General features: G+C 32.0%; 1 protein-coding gene across 3 annotated transcripts in view; it reads right to left on the reverse strand.

Annotated features, from left to right (window-relative positions):
- Positions 1-9,541: 9,541 nt before the first annotated feature.
- LOC110108874 (delta(7)-sterol-C5(6)-desaturase) overlaps positions 9,542-21,184 on the reverse strand; it is a 19,538-nt gene continuing 7,895 nt past the window's right edge. Inside the window, exons 2-4 of one of the 3 annotated variants that reach the window (XM_028693064.1) lie at positions 16,717-17,022; positions 10,605-10,705; positions 9,930-10,071 (exon numbers count right to left, since the gene is read on the reverse strand). In XM_028693064.1, the coding sequence (XP_028548897.1) occupies positions 10,066-10,071; positions 10,605-10,705; positions 16,717-17,022 (413 nt within the window). In that variant the 3' untranslated portion in view covers positions 9,930-10,065. Of the gene's footprint in view, positions 10,072-10,604; positions 10,756-16,716; positions 17,023-21,184 lie in introns of all 3 variants that reach the window. The other 2 variants (XM_028693065.1, XM_020839711.2) reach the window with 2 other exon arrangements.

Here is a 21,184-nt window from a genome sequence, read left to right on the forward strand (position 1 = left end):
ATATATATATATATATGGTATTTTGCTTGAACGAAGTAAAATAATGTTGAGTATAAAATGATTAGGAGTTAATGCACTACAATTAAATAAGAAATACATTATATGTATTAATTCAGTATTTATCTAGTCTAATATATATTTTTGCATTTTACACACACACACACATACACACACACACACGCACGCACACGTACACACACACTAATGAACACACCAGATAGATTTACATGTTTGAAAATATTTCATATGATGTTTATTTAGTGCATGTTATATATTATGCTTTATTTGATGTGAAATATGTGTAAAACAAGAAAGACTAATTGGAAATGATTGACTTACTCAGGTAGGCCGATGAGCTTTTCTTTAAATAAGATTTGTGGTTTAATCTCAAGTGATATAAGGGAGGTATAAGGAGATTAAATGATACGATATAATGTATCGATGGGGAAGAAGTGAGGATATATTTCTTACATAAAAGTCATGTGATTTGTGATATGTGATATGAGACTGATTCTTGGTAACATGAATGATATGATCGAGGCTTACTTTTTTAAGTTTGGCCTAAAAGACTTGCTACAAGAAAAACACTAACTATAGTTAGATGTCCCCCTTGCTTGCATATGCGTATGACATGAACACGTATGATAAATTACATAAATGACATGATATAATATAATATAATATAAAAATGATATAGAATATGATTGATACAAGCATACTACAAGATTGATATGATTGATAATATTGATACAAGGATATATGATACATATGAAATATATGATATACATAATGTATTGCTTATAATAAAAATGCATGTTATACATGAAAGAATACTTAATGTTGTACGACATGCATAGAATATATGTATAGTTCTTTGATATAACTAGTAGAAATGGCATAATGTACTTATCCTTCATGTGACTATTGGTCATTGAATCTGAATTATATTGCTTTAAAGTTCTATATTTTAAAAAGTCAACTAAAATTTGTCCCTTAAATAGACATCTACTCCAATTCAATAAGGTTCTCTTAGATGATGTAACACATGATTACAAACAAAGATCTTTCAATCATGTTAGGTCAACTACCTCTATTGACTATCTTAACTAAGGGCTATGACAATCCAAGATGACAAAAGCATATGATCTTGACTGATTTTGTCACTATTATTCCATTATCCACATTAAGTTCGCAATGTTGAATTTTTAATGCAAAACTTAATTATTGCTGATATACTCTAAAAACTTATTACTTTCTAACGATTAGTTATAATTGAAAGTTCTATCATATTATCAAGATAATTAGTCATAGGTTCTTGGACCTATGAGAATGTAATCCTAAGGGTGAAATATATCAATAATGTCTTATCTTCAATCTAATATGCCTTTCAAAAATTTAATCCAATATACTAAAACCTCTCAATAGAGACTTAGGAGTGAATTTGAAGGCTACACCCACAATCATTAATGACAAAAGATGTGATGCCCTTATAGCATCATTGTTCTTAATCAAATCATTATTATTGATAAATCTATATAAGTAAATGGGTAGAGTATTTGTCTAATTGAGTTGAGCTCATTTAATTTTTACTAAGATCAAACATAGCTCGCTAGAAAAGTATGTCTCAAGCTCAATCAAAAATCTAGAGCTTGACTAGAAATGGGAATTGGACTAATCAAGTTAAAGATGTAAATGGAGTTCTTGTTGAAGAACATAATGATATTGAAAACATGTTTTTAAATTATTTTCAAGACAAGTGGAGGAATAAAAAGTGTAAGCTGAAAGACTGGCCGCCTCTTTGGTGTATGCTTGATGATAAGGATAGAAGAATATTGGATGTTGATTTTTCTATGTATGAAATTATGGAGGTTATTAAGAATCTGGGAGAAAATAAGCCACTAGGTTGTGATGAGATTTCTCATTCCTTTATTAAAGCTTATTGGAATATGATTGGATATGATGTTTGTAAGGATATTAATCGATTCTTTTCTTCTAGGAAGCTTTGTCAAGAGTGGAAGGAGACTCTTATTGTTCTGATTCCTAAAATACATAAACCTTTGGTTCCTTTTAATTATCGGCCTGTCATCCTTTACAAATCTATATACAAGATAGTGGCTAAAGTATTGTTGAATAGATTATTATTGGTTATTTTGAATATTATGCCTGAAGATGGCATTCATAGAGGAAGATCAATTCCATATCACAATCTTTTTTCTCAAGAAGTGTTCAACAAAATTAGATTTTCTAAAACCGAGAAAGGCCTCTTGGATATAAAGATCGATATGGAGCAAGCTTATGATAGTATGTGCTGGTCAACTTTAAAACAAGAGTTGGATTACTTTGGGTTTCTGATTAAATTTTCTAATCTATTGATGGAATGTATGGTTGATCCAAGGTTCTCTATTCTGATTATTGGAAGTAATTCCAATTGGATAGAATTAAAGAATGGTTTTTGACAAGGGTGTCCTTTATCACCCTTTTTATTTATTATGTGCTCTTAACTTCTTTCAAATGCTTTTATACATAAAGCTATGAACCTTGGGATCAAAATTTCCCCAAATGCACAATCAAATTATGCTATTTTTGGATGCAAAAATTAAAAGTGTGAAGAAGCTGAAGAAAATTCTCTCGGACTATTGCAATTGGTCATGTCAGAAAATAAATATCTAGAAATCATCTATTTTGTTTGGTAAATCGATTAATAGAAGGAAAAGGAAACATATATCAAATTTGTTGGGTTAAAAAAGTGGTGGACGATATGGATTACATTGGAGTTAAAATCGCATTAAGGAGGCTTGTGAAGTCTAATTTTCAACAATTGATGGAGAAATCCTTAAATAGATTGAATGCTTAGTGAAATAAGTTTTTTTCTATAGCAGGTAGAATGGTTCTGGTAAAATCTGTTTTTCTCAGTCTTCCATTATTTCTATCAACTCATACATTGGTACCTATGGGTCTCTTGAAGGAGTTTGATAAAATGTGCAAAAAAATTATTTGGAATAAACAAAATGGTAACCATGGTCTTCATTATGTTTTTTGGGAGGTCTTATGCAAAATGAAGAAGAGGGGAGAATGTGGTCTTAATTCAGTTGTTTCAAAGATGGGTCATTAAGGGAAAAATTTGTTTGGAACCTAATTAATAAGCCTGAAACATTTGTTAATAGAAAGTTGATTGCAAAGTATGGAGATAAATTATTGAATTGTGAGGTAAAGAGGTGTAGCTCGGTAACTTAGAAATTATTTTGGATGGGTGGAAATCTCTTTGTAACATTGAGGTGCAAAATTTCTTCGTGCTCCTCCATTAATGTCCTTAGAGATGTGTGAATTCTTAACAAAAGCATTGCTAGGTGGCCTACATAAATTGCGGAATTGGAAGATGATATATTGTCCTTGGATGCTTTTATTATGAATGGAAACGGAATGTACATCGGTTGAAGCAGCAATTTGGAGAAGATCTTGTGGTCCTGATTACACAAATTCAAATCCATCCAGAATTAATGCAACCGGCTGGAGCTAAAATCAAAAGTTTCTGGAAAAATAATTTCTACACTTATTTCAGAGATATTATCTGAAGATGATATGGAAGTGTATTATTGGAGGTGGATAAGAAAACTGAAACTTAATGCTCGAGTGGAGTTGTTCTTATGACGCTTATACAACAATGCTACTCCAATTATTGTTTTCCTGATGCATAGAAGATTGATGTACAATAACTTGTGTCCGAGAGGTTGTAATGGCATTGAAATTTCTGATCACATAGCAACTAATTTTTTAAAACTACTTCAAGTGATCAAATTTTTGAATGCTTGGGGGTATCAAGTTCCGATTTTCAATTTTTTGGAGGAATGCATATTGAAGTTGGAAAGGTTAGCTAGTACAAATCATTTTATAGCTAATACGTATTATACATTATTATTCTTTTCTTAGAATAGTAGAAATAAAGTAAAGCATGGATGTGTCGAAGATAGTGCTACATTTATTGCTTTAAATGTTATCAGTTTTGTTGCTTCTTCTTATCAAAATAATATCATCTCAGAAAATTGGGGTGTTAATCATCCTTCCAAGTTGTTTTGCAATTATTGGCACTCTCCTCTTCAGTGGATTAAGGTTAATATTGATGCTGCTTTGTTAAGATTGAATAAAGCAAGTGTTGGTGGAGTTTTTAGAGATAATAAAGGAAAATTCTCGCTGGCATTTGGTTTTGGATGCATGTATTGGGATATTGCTCAGGTTGAAATGTTAGCAATTCAATCCTTGAAGAAAGTGGTGCAAACTTAGATGCTTGAGATGGAAGGCATTATAATTAAAGGATATAATCCTAATATTATCAAGTATCTTCAAGATTCTTTTGGCAAATCAACTCGGATGATTGGGAACCATGATTTGGAGGATTTATTATTCTTAAAAGGGTTCAATAAGGTTTTATTTTTATTTTTTAATAGAAGTTGTAATAAGTTAGCCGATTTTTGTGCTAACTTGGCTATTTCTAGTGATCTTATTTGGGATGTTATTAGTGATAATAACATTCCTCCTTTTGTTTCTTTGTTAAAGGAGGAATGTAATAGGTTGTCTATCTTTGAGTAGTTTGTAATTAGTTATTTTTTCTTTAATGCAAGATGCATTTTCTTTCAAAAAAAGACTAGATAACTTAGTTTTAAATAGAAATGTTAAGTTTTTTAAAGACTTTTTTTCTTTTAATATACAAATAAAATAATAAGATTATATATAAATAATTTTAAAAATTAAAATATATTTTATAACTTTAATTTAAAATAAAATTTTAAATATATTTTTAGTTATTCAAGCGACTTGATGAGCTTACAAGCCAAACTAGCTTGAGATAGAGCTTGTATAATACATGAGCTCAAATCTTGTGGCTTGAGAAGCTCGACTCATGAACTCGTTGACAAGTCGAGTTCGAACCGGCTCAGCTCACTTAGACCTCTATCTCATTGCATTACTACAAAATTGCCCATGCCTTTCTATGCTCATACCTTCAATCACAAGATAAAATGTTCAGCTCTTTAAAATGAAGTAAATATACCAAAAAAAACTTTTAAAAAAATAACTTTACCAGTGATTTAGGATTCATTTGGGACGTTTTTTTATTACTTTGTAAAATGAAATTTTAGTACAAAAATAAAAAATTTTGTACAAAAACGACAGTAAAAAAGTCATCCCGAACGAAGTCTTAATTTCTATTAATAAAATATATTTCCCACATTCTATAATATTAATTTGCGCCATTCCCATCACAAGTTTTCCTTTGCTACGAAAGAATGCGTGTTGAAATCATCATAGAACCAAACAACCATTCAACTGTCACTCCACAACTTCAAAGAAGAACCGTACCATTGCGACGACTTGACCACTTTGCTAACGGCCACAATATATAACCACCAAAAGTTATATATTTACAAAATTTCGCCATTTAAGCACTTTGCTATCTATTTTTATTTTGCAAAATCATTTTCTCTCTCTATCTCATACATTTCATATCATTTGAATTCCTCTCTCTCTGTCTCGAACTTTTATTCTGTCCAGTGAACGTACGCAGAGAAAGGTTCAGTTTTAGGCAAAAAAGTGCCGGTACTAAAAACTCGGTACACCTCGGTACCGGCGCTTTTTTGCCTAAAACCGAACCTTCCTCTACATCCTTGCACCGGACCAAATAAAAGTTCCTCTGTCTCTATCTCTTTCTCTCTCTATATCTTTCTCCGCGTAATGACTGATCTTTTTCTGGAGAGTTGAATGACTAATATGAAGCATGTGTGCAGCATGGTTGAGCCATAAAGCAGGCTTTGAATCAACGAAGGCTAATTAAATTCTCATGTACTAATTGAAATCATCATGATTTATCAATAATTGTGTAAAAAATGTAAAAAAAAATTAATTACAATTTCCTTTTTTTTTAATTTAACATTATTAAAAGTATACAAAAGAGCTACTTGGAATGAAGAAAAAAAATTATTTGATAGAGATTTTATAATGAAAATCAGGTGATAGAGCATTATAGAATCTTTTTTATAGATTAAAGCGAGTGAGCCCTTCTGTTATTATATTTGATCTTTCTCTTCTTTTGAGTAAAATATTAGTGTTGAAAGGAGAGTCAAACACCATTATTGTGCAGAGCATACAGAGATGGTGCTATCTGGCAATAGAATCAGGAGAAAGATGCCATATTCTAAAGCTTTGAATATAAATTTTGCTGATACAAGAGAGACCAGTGATGACTTTGAACATTCATTTGGTCAATAGAATTTTAAAAAAAAAAACATATAGATTTATACAACTGAAAGATTTGAGTAATGACTCATATTGTTTGAGTCAATAGAATTCATGACATGATATTTAATTTAATATAGATAAGTATAGTGTAAATCAAGTTGGTACATATTAAATAATTAAAAAATATATATACTTATAATTAAGACAATTGATAATTTGATTATAATTAGTTCATTCCTTCAAGATGGAGCTTCCATAAGAGAGTCAAATAAGCATCTACTAGTTTATTTAGATGATATATTGGCTACAAGAGGGGAACCATTTTGAACTTATTATCAAATAAAGGATAGATATATCAATAGTCACATGCTTTTATCCATAAATGAAAGATAGGATTCAAGTAGAGATGAAAGACTTCTATGGTTTCACAATAAATCATAAGGGTCTGAGTAAGGTGGAAATCAAATTTGGTGAGTAGGAGGCAAAACCATAGAAGCTCGATAGTAGTGGTGGCAACAAAATGGTGTTTAACCTCAATGGAGGTGCGGGCTATAGAACTTTATTTCTCGGCACTCCAAGAAACTATGTTTCAATTAAGATACATAATGCAAACACTTGTAGAAGATATATCTTCTATGTCATCTGATCAATAGCCACAAGTTAATCTGGTGAGTTGTAAAGAACAATGCTGTGATTAATAGTATCATATAGAAAGCACAATAGTCATTTTAATAATGGTCCAATGATTAATAGTGAGATGGCACATAAATCAAGTCAAATAATCAATCATGAAGGCTATATTCAGACACTTGTGGGCTCCGAAATTCACACCCAAGCCTCTCCACAATCCCTTTCTTTTCTTCGGGTTGTTGAGGAGAGCTTTAACAAGTAAGTTCCGAGGTAAAATTTCAGAATTCAAATTGAGTTGTAAATAAGACATTATCCAGAGATTTTGCCCTTATTATGCAAAGACTTTATGATCTGAGTTAAGGTTTCCTATAGGCGCAAGCCCCTATAGTTAAATACCACTCCCAATAACGAGAGAGAACTTTCAATTAAGGTTAGTCGTCAAACAAATACAGAGTATCTGGTGTATAGCAGCAATATGATTAAGGTATTTGAAATTTTGATATTAAAAATTTCATCATCTTGCCCTTAAAGCGGGTTGTAGGGGGAATGATAGTTAGATTAGATTTTAAAAAGGAGAAAAGATATGTGTATAAGTTAGTCAAACAAAGATATAGTAGTAAGGATTTAGTTCAAGTGAAGTGCATTAAGGATGAAGATAAAAAGTTGCTTCTTTTAGAAGAGGATATCCGACAAAGATGATTAAGGTATTTGAAATTTTGATATTAAAAATTTCATCATCTGGCCCTTAAAGCGGGTTGTAGGGGGAATGATAGTTAGATTAGATTTTTAAAAAGGAGAAAAGATATGTGTATAAGTTAGTCAAACAAAGATATAGTAGTAAGGATTTAGTTCAAGTGAAGTGCATTAAGGATGAAGATAAAAAGTTGCTTCTTTTAGAAGAGGATATCCGACAAAGATGGATGAGATATATTGCAAAGCTTTCTAATGAAGATTGTGAGAATACGATTAAATTTAGAGATCTTAGCACTTTAAATGAAAAGAAATTTTTTTATTTTTATCAGCGTATTAGTAAAATTAAAGTTATAGAGGTTTTAAAGAATATGAAGTGTGGAAAAACTAGTGGTCTTGATGATATTCAATAGAGGTATGAAAATGCTTAGGAGATGAAGAAATTTATTGGCTTACAAAACTTTTTAAAATTATCTTTATGACTAAAAGAGAAAGCATAAGATAAAGTTCCAAGAGAAGTTCTATGGAGGATTCTAGAAAATAAACAGGTTAATAATGCTTATATTCAAGTCATTAGAGATATGTATGCATGAGTTGTTACTTGTGTTCAAACACAAAGTGATTTGACCAAGTATTTTGCTATTTAAGTTGGATTATATCAAAGATCAGCAAGCTCTTATCTTTTTGCTTTAGTCATGGATGTTTTCACTAGACATTTACAAGAGGATCTACCTTGGTATTTGCTTTTAGCTGATGATATTCTTCTTGTTTATAAGACTAGAGAGGGAGTTGACGGTAAACTCGAATTATGGAGGTCAACCTTAGAGTCTAAAGATATTCGTTTGAGTAGACCTAAAACTAAATACATGAAGTGTAATGTTATTAGTAATAGATCTAGTGGAGGGTTTGTGATTTTGAGAGATCAAGTCATTAATAATTGTACTCATTTTAGATATATTGGGTCTATTGTTCAAAGTGATTGTGAAATAGATGGGGATATTATTAGTAGAAATCAAGTTGGATGGTTACCGTGGAGGAATGCTTCGAGTTTGTTGTATGTTAGAAAAGTACAACTCATACATAAGGAAAAAATTTATAAGATTGTGGTGAGACCTGCAATGCTTTATGAAGCAAAATGTTGGCCATATAAAATTAGAGACTGGATAAAAAATGAGTATATCCGTGAAAAGATTGGAGTTGTTCCAGTGACAGATAAAATTAGAATCTCCTTAGATGATTTGATCATGTAAAACAACAGCCTTCCAAGGACCCTGTTAAGAGAGTAGATGTATTATATTTGGACTATGTTAGATATGTAGAGGCAAGCCTAAAAAGACATTTCTTTATTACATTTAAATGAGAATTTAACTCTTAACATGACAATGGAGAAAATTGATTCATATAGCCGATCCCACAGTGGGATAAAGACTTGATATTGCTATAGTTGTTGTTGTATATAATCATTTTCAAGCTATGTAAAAAAGAGCATTATTTAAGAAAAAATACAAGGGGTTCGTGTTATAAGCAAACTTAAGTCATCTACAATCTTATGTCATTAGAGCCATCATACGATAATGTAAAGCAACAACTTGCTCAAATTGTCAATGATGCGAAAGCACTATCCAGCTTTTAGGTGAGAGTGAACGTAGTGTTATTGGCAACATAACTGAGAGCGATGCACTGTTGAGTTGAAAGAAATCAATGGTGCGTTTGAAAGTGAACCAATTAAAAGTTATGACATCATTTGAATGCAACCCTGCTACTAATTTGCGTACGTAGGCGACGAAGAGGTCGAGCGGGATCAATAAATTGAGAACGTAACACAAAGTCACATGCGAATGTACCATTGTGAGAAATGGGGGATTTAAATTATTATAATTATTTATTTCATCACTTCACTTCCAAGGAATTAATAAAAACAGAGTTTATCTGCTAGCTTTTTTGAGTCCATATAACAAAATAAGGATATATATATATATAAAAAGCAACGAAATAATATGAAGAGCTAGTACACATCCCCTTCAGATTAACGTAACTAATCTAGGAGCACAGAAGAAGTGATGCTTCTAAATAAGACTATATAAAAATAAGATGCAAAATACAATGACAGCCGAAGATGGAAAAGCCACCAAAGAAACACAGGAACCAGTATGCCATGATAAGTTGTCAAGTAAAACACCATGGGAACACAGATATTTTAAGTAGAAGAAGATCAAGAAAACTGCACCTCTCATTCTCCCTTCTTATAGTTGTCTTCCGGGTCACGAAGAGTTCCAAACAACCAATCCATCCATATAGTGTAATGCCCGTAGTTGTGGCGGTAAGTCGTGTGGTGGATTGTGTGGTAACCGGCACCCATTACAGGCCAGACTTTGCCATGAATGCAATCATGAATGTTTGCAGTCCAGATTGCTTCACAGAAGAGGAGAATTACATGCGTCATGAAGTGTGTCGGAATGACGAATAGGCATATAACATGGGGGATAGCCTGTAGGATTCCATCCAAAGGATGGAAAGCTAGCCCTGGAAATGCAAAGGTCACTATAAGGAAACTTGTTTATAATTTGCATTAAATTCTAGAATTCAAAAAAATTGCATAAGGATTTTTATGGATCATTAATAGGTTTGAATGGTGGTTTTTTCTCCTCTTATTATTATTTTAGGATTTTTTGCAGGACTCGGACCAATTCAGGCTACAAACCAAGTGGTGAGTGTTGATATTATTGTACCACAATGCTACAATCCTGAAGAAATTGTTACAATGTTCGATAATAAGAAAATCTGTCATCAAAGGAACCAAAGGTATGGTACATTAAAAAAGACTAAATTGTTTGCTAAAAAAACGCAAAATAAACTACGTCGCTATATTGAATAAGTTAAAAAAATGGATGTCAAGGTCAAGTTCAAAAATCTAGAGTCTCATCAAAGGAGAAACTTCAAGAAAACCTGTTGTCAGGTTCACATTTTCAAATATGCTGACCATTTAACTCCTAACGCAACTTACCCGGAAGTATACCAGACCAACAGATCTTTTTAATAAAGATAATACAATTTACCTGGAAGAGTACCATATCAACAGAATTTTGAATAACGATATGCAACTTGCTTGGAAAACTTCCAGACCAAACGAATTTTGAGTAAAGACAAGGCAACTTACCTGCAGAGCACCAGACCAGCAGAATTTTGAATCAAGATTGAACTTTGGTGCTGCAAGTTTAATCTAGAGTTACATCTATCATCACTTCGAAAATAAATGATTTGTGACGTGAATAATTTGAATGTATATTAAGTATTTTTCTAACTTGAAGGGTGTATGATTTTATTTTATTTTTTTCTATTCATTTTCTGAATGTAATTCAAATAAAAATATCAACGCTATATGAAATTTCTCATCTTAAAAAAAAAAAAAGGACCAACAGAATGAACTTTTTAAAGGTTGATGTCATTGAAAATCTTTTTGAAAGATGATAGTCACCGAAGAATTTGAAAAATCTCATTATAAGACATGCATCTCTATTAGAAGTAAAATCCCAGTTGTAATTAAATGAATTACTTGATTATTGCTTTATGCAAAATGGGTTGTAATTAAGTGGCATCTGCCACAATTGACTATCTTACACTCTTTTAAATTTCCTGCATTGATTGGATTATCTTTTATTGTGATTGTATTTTAGAAATAATTTCATTTCTTGTGCATGTGATTTGTCTGGAAGTGATTTTCATAAGGTTGTTAGGAAAAAAAATCTTTTACTCAAAACAAATAGAAATTTCCTAAAGAACATAGAAACATAAATGGCTAAAAAGACATAAATGACGCCCGACCGGCCTATATCATATTGCTTCAACTCTTTGTTTAGGCATCTCCTCGACTATGGGTTTGGATAGACCACTCAACCTATGAAAGTAGAGTTCTATCTCAGAAGAGGAGTGCTCCTTAGGACAAATTTATTTTTTAAGCATTTTTCAAATTTCAAAATTATACAAACTTTATGTATGATTAGAAATTTCATTAAAAACTAACAAAAAATAAAATATTAATTGCAACTAGAATTAGAAGCATAAATACCCTTTATATGTCTAGGACTATTTAGAATCTTTAGATATCCATCCCAAATTCATTAACTAAATAACAACCTACTCTATCTTTCATTTGCAAAAGATTGGATATCATAGTTTTAAAATTGATTTGGTGAGTTTAGTTAACATTCCACTCCAATCAAGATGTAAGCCCCAAAAAGTCATGTCTTCCTAAAACCCTTTATAATTTAAAGATATAAATCCCACATCACTTTTGCATTTCGTTAGAATAGGTTTGAGCAAGTACTCTATAGTGCTAACCCTAGTTTTTAAGTTCCGAGGCTGATTTCACATCATAAGCCTTAACCCACTAGGAATTTCATTGATCTTTTCATAAAGAATCTAAGTCCAAAATTTCTAACAAAATTATTAACTTAAACCTAGAATTTCAATCTCAAAATAATAATATTAACTTAAACCTAGAATTTCAATATCAAAATAATAAAGCCTAATAATATAATAATTTGAGATACCTGAGTTTCTCAGTTTCATGTATGTCTTTCCTCATCTCTTTTGATTTTTTTAATTGAATTTTGATTTAAAGCTCAACATAATTTAGAAATTATAGGCAAGGATGACCATGTTTCATGACACCACAGGAAAACACGTGAATACCGTCGGATATTCCGGCGGAATTTTTTGTGTTGGTAAATACAGCGTTTGTACCGGCACATAATGCGAAGGAATATTAATGGCGTTTATTCCGGCGCATCTTGCGACGGAAACTTGTCGACGTCCATTACGCCGGTAGTAACGTCGGAAATTAGCAGCTTTTCATTATTACTGGCGGAGTTTACGGCGGAATATGTCCGGCGCATTTACCGGCGGAGAATACGTCGGCTATTTTAAACTCAACGACTTGGAACCGACGAAACGTGCACTGGAAAAAGTTCCAACGTCCGGGACGCCGGAAAGTCTGCCGGCGAAAGCCTTATTTCCGAACACAACCCGTCTGGCTGCTCATTTCATTCTGGTCTTTCTCTCGCATCTTCGGTCTCTCTCTCGTCACCCCAGCGTCGCCCGCCCTAGATCACCGTCGCCGAGCTTTGTAGACGTTCACGGGACGTCGCCGACGATCACCGCCTTCGTCGCTGGCGAAAGGAGACCGGTTTCCCAAAATTTGACCGTGAGTTACCGCCGCCTCCCGATTTTCCGCCGCATCCAGATTTTGTCGATTGTAAGATTTTTTTTCTTCATGTTATTTCTTATTAGACATTTGCTAGATGATGCACATATTAGATATCTTTTTTGTTGATAAATTTTTCAAAATCAATTTGGATTCATGCTGGGTAGGTCTATTATGGAAGCCATACTTTTATTGAGAGGTTTGATGGAGAAATATAGAGAGAATAAGGAAGATCTACATATAATTTTTGTTGATTTAGAGAAAGCATATGATAAAGTTCAAAGAGGAGTGCTATTAAGAGTTCTTGCAAAAAAAAAGAGTTAATAGCGCTTATATTCAAATTATTAAAAATATGTATGCATGAGTTATTACTTGTGTTAAAACACAAGGTGGTTTAACAAAGTAATTTCTTATTCCGATTGGATTACATCAAGGATAAGCCTTAAGTCCATATCTTTTTACTTTAGTCGTAGATGTTCTCACTAGACATTTACAAAAGGTCCGGCGCAGTTACCAACGTATGTTTTTTGCTGATGAATCGGTGCAATGATGCCGACGTTTTATTTCAACCGGAAATACCGGCAGAAAACGCGCTGGAAACAAGTCGTAGCTTTAGTTACGGCGCACCTTACGGCGTCTTATCCGCCGGAGTTTCCGGCGACTAAAGGGCGCCGGAAACAAGTCGTAGCTTTAGTTACGACGAACCTTACGCCGGTATTTCTGTCGGATATGTACGTCGTAAATTCCGGCGTATATAACGCCAGAATAATCTGTTAAGAAACGACGTTTTGGCTAACACATTTTGCACCGGTAATGCGTCAAAGAGTGCGCCGGAAAAGTTTCCGGCGTCTTAGAAACGTCGGAAGACATTTTTCGACGCGCACCAAACCGGTGTACGAAATTCCGACGGAAATGCGCCGGAAACCAAGGATTTCCGTCGTATTTTACGTATTACCGGTGGATACGTTCCGCCGGTAATATCGGGTTTTCCTGTAGTGTCATAATGTGGTTCATCCTATAAGCTTAAAGTTATATGACTAATCCTTGAGCATCAAAGATCTATAATTTCTCATAATCATGCTGCTCGTAAATTCGATCAAAATTGGCAAGGACTCTTCATTATTAAAAAAAATCATATGAAGGAGTCTATCAAGGAAATGTACAAGGCATATACCTCCTATAAATAGCCACTACTTCAAATACTATTGTATGCAATTGACTAAGTTTTGCATAAAATCAATAAACCAATAGTGAAGCAATCATTAGTGGCTCAACATACTCTTCCAATATAGCAAATTTTTATACATATGGTCTGGCTAGATATGTTTAAAGATAAAGCAAGGCTACTACCAATTAACAAGCACAAAGAACCAAACTAGTTATGTTGTTATCAACCCATAAGCCCAAAAGGTAAAATAGCGCTATTTTTTAAAATTCTAATGCTAAATAAAGATAAATTTTACGTAAAGAAAATTGGCCAAGCTTTACAGTTAAAATCTCTAATATTAATTTGACAACTCATGGTTATAACCAAATAACACTACTCAAGATAGAAACAATTCCTTTCAACTCACAAGCCTAAGGGCTGAATAATCTCATTTATTCAACAAACTCTAATATATAAGCCAACAAGCCAATAAGTCCAAGGATTGAATTTAAACATCAAAATCCAATTCAGAAAGACAAATAGTTGAACTGGCAAAATTTTAGCTCGCAACAAGGCTAAGATGCCTTATTGATTCAACAAACTCTAGTAATTGAGTCAGCATAAAAAATTCAAGCTTAATAAGCTCAAGGACCAACATTAAAAATAAAGTTCTAATTCAACAAGCCTGCAGGTTGAACTTACAATAATTTTTCAACACACAGGCCTAATGGTTGAGTTATTCATTGATTCAACAAGATCTAGCAGTATCAGAGTACAAATTCTCACACAAAACAAAGATTAATTACAACTAAATAAATGTGTTTGTTCATTGATTTTTATATATATGAGAGTACAAATGTGATATTAAGATATATCTATATAATTTTGCATAGTTAAAATACAAGCAAACGAGCTACAATGTAATTTTCAAAAGACCAACTAGTTTAAAAAAAAAAATGTTATACGAAAACATATTTATTTTGCTTCTTATCGAAAAAAAAAATGAATGATAATTATAGCAAATCAAATGATGAAAATATTATTTTCAATCACAAGAATTAAAGCATCAAAAGTTTCATAAAGCAAATCAAAACAAGGTGGTGAGTAAAGTCTAGACTAAGTAATATAGTTTTCATCAAATCAGCGAGCAAAAAAGAATCTTTTTTTTATTTTTATAAAATCAGAAAAATATGATTTAAAATACTAATATGATGAGAATGCTACCGAAAAGAAATTGCACAAAAAGATTTAAACTGAAGGTACAAAAATAATGAAAAACTAAAAGAAAAAATTAGCACACGAGAAATTAAAACAAATTAACAATTCAATTTGTGATTATACAAGATATTATTGAATTTTTGTATAAGATAAATATATGAGATGAGAGATCACATAAAAACCAAATAAAATTTAAAGTTCTTTCAGAAATTGATCCAATGATAAACAAAATTTATGCAAAAGTACCAAAGATCTTGAATCAAATAGACTACAACAAATTCAAATGCTTTCTCCAAGTAACCTTCAAGAAAAGTGATTTAATCCAAAAAAATGAAATAAATGAAGTACATGACCTTTAGTTTGCTAGAGATCCAAGAAACGAAGAAGAGACTAGCTTGTAGTGTCATCTAAGAGAAGATGAAAGCAATTGCCAAGAGGAAAAGAGCATGAAAAAAAAATTTGGCCACAATCAAAGAATCTAAAACATTCAAAGAAGTTGGAGAAATTTAATTAGGAAATAATTCAAATTGATGATATTGATTTTATCAAATTAAATCAAAGTTTAATTTAAATTAATTAGGGATTAATAGGGCCCCACAGAATTTTAACCAAGCAAGATTCAAGGGAGAAAGATTTGACCAAGGCATAAATCAAGGGAGTGAAATTTCAATTAGCCAATAGGAGGTAAACTCAAGGATTGATGAGGTGAAAAATATATCAATTTATAAAATAAACAATTTAACTTATAAGGGAAGAGAGATGGGGGGTTGGCCACATGCATTAGAAAATTTTCTAATCCACTTCCTCCATGAAGATTTTTTTTTTTTTCCTCCATGAAGAATTTGGCCAAGCTAAGGGAAGAAGGATGGCTAACTAGGTAAATATGTAAGGAGATGATTAATTTATTAATTAAACTCTAGAAATTTAATTAATTGAATTAATAAACTAATTAGCATAGAATATAGATAGCACTCCAGAAGATTAATTTATTAATTAAACCCCATTTCATTTGCTGGAGAGCACTATAGATTAAAGATATTGCTTTGGTTTATATATTGTGCTTAAATTTAAAGTTTATGTTGCATTGAATTGATGATAATTAACTATGAGGGCTAGCACTCATAAGACATTCTAACACCAAATCTATGTAAACTCTTCTTTAGATATTATTAAAAATCTGGTTTAAACAAATTAATCCTAAGTAATTAATAACACTCAACCTGCATAATATAGACTTGAGCATGCATTATGAGATAGTGTTGGAGGATCAAAATGTTTGCAACATTGCATATGCTGCATCTTAGTTCAGCTCAGAACCTCAAGACAAGTAAAGAGATATATTTTCATTGAACATACATGAATAAAAGTTTTTAGGACAATTCATTGGTTAAAGAGATATTTTTTACCTTGCTAAAAATTTCCAAGGATCATCAACAGAAGTTTCATGGTCCTGTTACTAATTTGCAAATAAAAATATTAATTTTGTGATCTTGTTTTGTGGCAGTCATATGTTATATGATAAATTGTCTAAACGGTCAGAAAACTGTCTCTGACCATTACAAAAGTAGACAATAGAAAAAATTAGTTCAAATTTACTTACCAGCGAAGGGAGAGAGTGTGTTCTGTTTATTGTAGATGTGATGAGTTGCATGAAGATGCTTATATAATGGTTTGATGTCATGTAGCTCCCTGTGCATCCAGTATATCCCAAACTCACAGAGAACAAGGTAAGTCAACAAGTAGACCATGTACATAGGCCAGCCAACTTCACTAATCGTAGAGAAGCATTTGGACCATCCACTTTCAACCATGTACTCTGAAAGTGTAGGAAGAGCAGAGTACCAAGGCATAGCCTTCATAGCAACTATTATTTGTAATTTCATGGCCCTGTAAGAAGGTATAGAATCTGAAAAAGTGAAAGATACATCAGATAATGCTCAACAAAGTATACCGATTGGCTCTATATCTAAAACTGATTTTTTCATTACATCAGATAATGCTCAACAAAGTATTATGATTGGCTCTATATCTAAAACTGGTTTTTTCATAGTGCAATAAACCAAGGTAGCATGTCAATCAAATGCTTTAGCGGGCAGAATTCCATGGCGAAAAACAGAAAGCCTGCAATTCCCCAAGGGAAAAAGCTTGAATGACAGAAAGTGGAAGAATTGCAAGAAGCAAATTACATTTGAGTCCAACAAGAAAAAGCTGCAAAAAGATAATCTCCATTGATGCAAACTGAATGCTCTAAGGTAAACACATAAAAAAGAACAATGAATTACTCAAGTGACGTACAATGATGATTTGCATGGTTGAAAGCTCAAATCTTCTGCACAAGAAAGCGCTAAAAAGTTTTCCAGGGTGAAATGGTTATTATCATATCCACGTGCACAAATTTTTGGGAAAGCTACAAGTAAAATCCATTAGAAGGGATACTAATTACATTCATTAAGCATAATTTTTTGAAAGATGACAGCTTCAGACTTCAATCCAAAGGCATCAAATATGAGTTGAGTGGGAGCGCATCACATTCACACACCGGAACTCGAGATTTTTCTATAATTAAAATGATTTTTCCAAACTGTAACTCAACAATTTTTATTTGTGCATGTTTAATAAAGCCAAAGTGAACAAGGATTGGACTCAGAATATAAGTTTTATTTTTGGAGAAATGTACAATCATTATTAACTCAATAGTTTTTATTTTTGCATGTTTAGTAAAGCCAATAGAGAAACAAGAATCGGACTACAGTAAAAGCCATTAGAAGGGATAGTATTTACATTCATTAAGCTTAAGATTTTGAAAGATGAAAGTTTTAGATTTCAATCCAAAAGAACCATCAATTCAGAGTTCAATGGGAGCCTGTCACATTGGCATATTGAAACTGGAGATTTTTCTGGTACAACTAAAATGATTTTCCAAATTGTAAATCAATAGTTTTTATTTTTGCATGTATTATTAAGCCAAAAGTAAAACAAGAATAGGACTCAGTAATATTAGTTTTCTTTTTGGAGAAATGCACAATACAAGAGATTGGATGAAAAATACGCGCCAAAAAACTGAATCGCCATGAAGCGTAGGGTTTACATGTGCTTAAAACAATGTCAGGTCTACTAATATTTTCAGATATTACCAGAATTTACAATACAACAGCAACATCATCATCATCAAGCCTTTATCCCACTATGTGGAGTTGGCTACATGAATCATTTTTCTCCATTTTGTCTGATTAAGAGTCAAATTCTCATTTCGATCTAATAAAGAAAGGTCATTTCTAATATTTTCTAACCAAGTCTTTTTAGGCCTACCTCTACCTTTCTTAACATAGGTTAAATCTAATACATCTACTCTCATAACCGAGTCATCGAAAGGCCGCCGTTTTATGTGACCAAATCATCTAAAGCGACTCTGACTAATCTTATCTGCCACTGGAGCTACTCCAACCTTTCCACGTATATGCTTATTTCGTATCATGTCTCTAAGAGTAAAGCCACTCATCCACCTGAGCACCCTCATCTCTGCAACACTTAACTTAATATTCTGCTTGTTTTTAATGGCCAACATTCTGCGTCATAAAGCATTGCAGGACTAACCACCATCTTATATGATTTTCCCTTAAGTTTGATTGGTACTTTTCTATCACACAACAAGCCCGATGCATTCCTCCACTTCATCCATCCAACTTGAATTCTACTAATAATATCCCCATATATTTCACCATCACTCTGAATAATAGACCCAATATATTTAAAACATGTACTCTTATTAATAACTTGATCGCTCAAAATCACAATCCCCCCACTAGATCTATTACTACTAAAATTATACTACATGTATTCGATTTTAGATCTACTCAAACGAAAACTTTTAGACTCAAAGGTTGACCTCCATAATTCAAGTATTCCTTCAATTCCCTCTTTAGTCTTATTAACAAGAAGAATATCGTCAGCAAAAAGCATACACCAGGGAACATCCGCTTACAAATCTCTAGTAAGAACATCCATGATTAAAGCAAAAAAATATGGGATTAAGGCTGATCCTTGATGTAATCCAACTGAAATTGAAAAATACTTGGTCAAACCACCTTATGTTTGAAAGTATGAAACATCAACTTAATTCCTCTATAATTTGCACAATCTTGTGCATCACCTTTATTCTTAAAGATAAAAATCAACACACTCATTCCCCACACATCTGACATCTTTTTAGTCTTCAAAATAATATTAAAAAATTTAGTAAGCTAAGAAATTCCTTCATCTCCTAAGCATTTTCATACCTCTATTGGAATATCATCAGGTCCAACAATTTTCCAACACTTCACTTTCTTTAAAGCCTCTCTAACTTTAGTTTTAGTAATACACCCATAAAAACAAAAATCTCTATTTTCATTTAGAGTATTAAGGTCACTAAAGTAAATCGTATTTTCACTATCTTCATTGAAAAGCTTACCAAATATCTCATCCACCTTTGTTGAATATCCCTTTCTACAAAAAGTACTTTTTGATCTTCATCATTAATGCACTTTACTTGAAAAAAATCCTTACTATTTATATCTATTTGTTTTGCTAGCTTATACATATATCTTTTACCCACTTTATTATCTAATCTATTATATAAATCATTAAAAGCTAAAGTCATTGCATCACAAAATATTTTTTTTAGACTCCTTACGGGCAACTTTATATATTTTCCTATTTTTAGAATCTTTATAACAAAATCAATTTTAATAACAGTGCTTCTTATTTTTTATTTTTTCTTGCACATTTTGATTCCACCACCAACTATTTTTACTACTAGAAGTTTTCCCTTTTAATACTCCAAGCACATCTTTTGCAATATTCTTAGTATTACAAGCTAATATTTCCTACATAACATTAGCTTCCTCATACACCGACAAAATTTAAGATCGTGAATCTTACTCTTAAATATATTTTTGTTAGAGTTTTTTAAATGCCACCATTTAATCCTAGAACAATGATATACTATATTTTGCATACTCTGTCCATTCATCTTAAAGTTCAAAATTAATAAGCGGCGTTGGGTACATAGACTTCCATTTGGAATAACTTTACAATATGTGCAATTTAAACGATTTATTTTTCTTACAAGAAAATAATTAATCTGAGTTTTACTATTTTCATTCTTATAAGTGATGAAATACTTATCTCTTTTCTTAAATAAGGTATTAGCAATAATAAAATCATAAGCTAGAACAAAAATCTAATATAGTCTTACCACCTTCATTAGTCGCTCTAAACCCATAGCGATCATGAATGTTTTTAAAAAATCTCTACCTCTTTACCAACATGTCCATTTAAATCTCCCCAATAAAAACTTTCTTCAAGAGATTTTTTTTCGTATTAATTTCTTTTAAGTCTTTCAAAAAATTTAATTTTGAGTACATATCCAAGCTTACTTGAGGAGCATAAACACTTATAATATTAATAATCTTATCATCACCAATAATCTTCAAAACTAGAATTTGATCTCTAATTCTATCAATTTTTATAATATTATTTTTCAAACTCTTATCTATAATCACACCTACACCATTTCTAATACGACTCCTATCAGAATACCAAAGCTTAAACCCTAAACTATCAATCTCCTTGGTCTTCTCCCCACCCATTTAGTTTCCTGAATGTATAAAATATTTATCTTCCTATGAAACATAATATCAATTAATTTCATTAATTTGGCTATAACAAAACCTATATTCCATTATTATACCATAATTTTAGTTTCATGGACTAACTTATTTGCCCACATCCATCCATTATGTGGGAACTATTGCCCAAGGTTTTGAAAACCGGACCGGACAATGAACCGGAAGAAGGAGAGGTTCACAGTTCAACCGGTTCGACCGGTTGAACCGGGGTCGAACCGGATGACGTAATAAATATTAAATAATATTATTATTACAACAACAACAACAACATCAAGCCTTTATCCCACTACGTGGGGTCGGCTACATGAATCCTTTTTCTCCATTGTGTCCTATTAAAAGTCAAATTCTCGTTTAAATCTAATAAAGAAAGGTCATTCCTAATATTTTCTAACCAAGTCT

The sequence above is a fragment of the Dendrobium catenatum genome, unplaced genomic scaffold, assembly GCF_001605985.2.
Source record: "Dendrobium catenatum unplaced genomic scaffold, ASM160598v2 fragScaff_scaffold_226, whole genome shotgun sequence".
NCBI lineage: Eukaryota > Viridiplantae > Streptophyta > Magnoliopsida > Asparagales > Orchidaceae > Dendrobium > Dendrobium catenatum.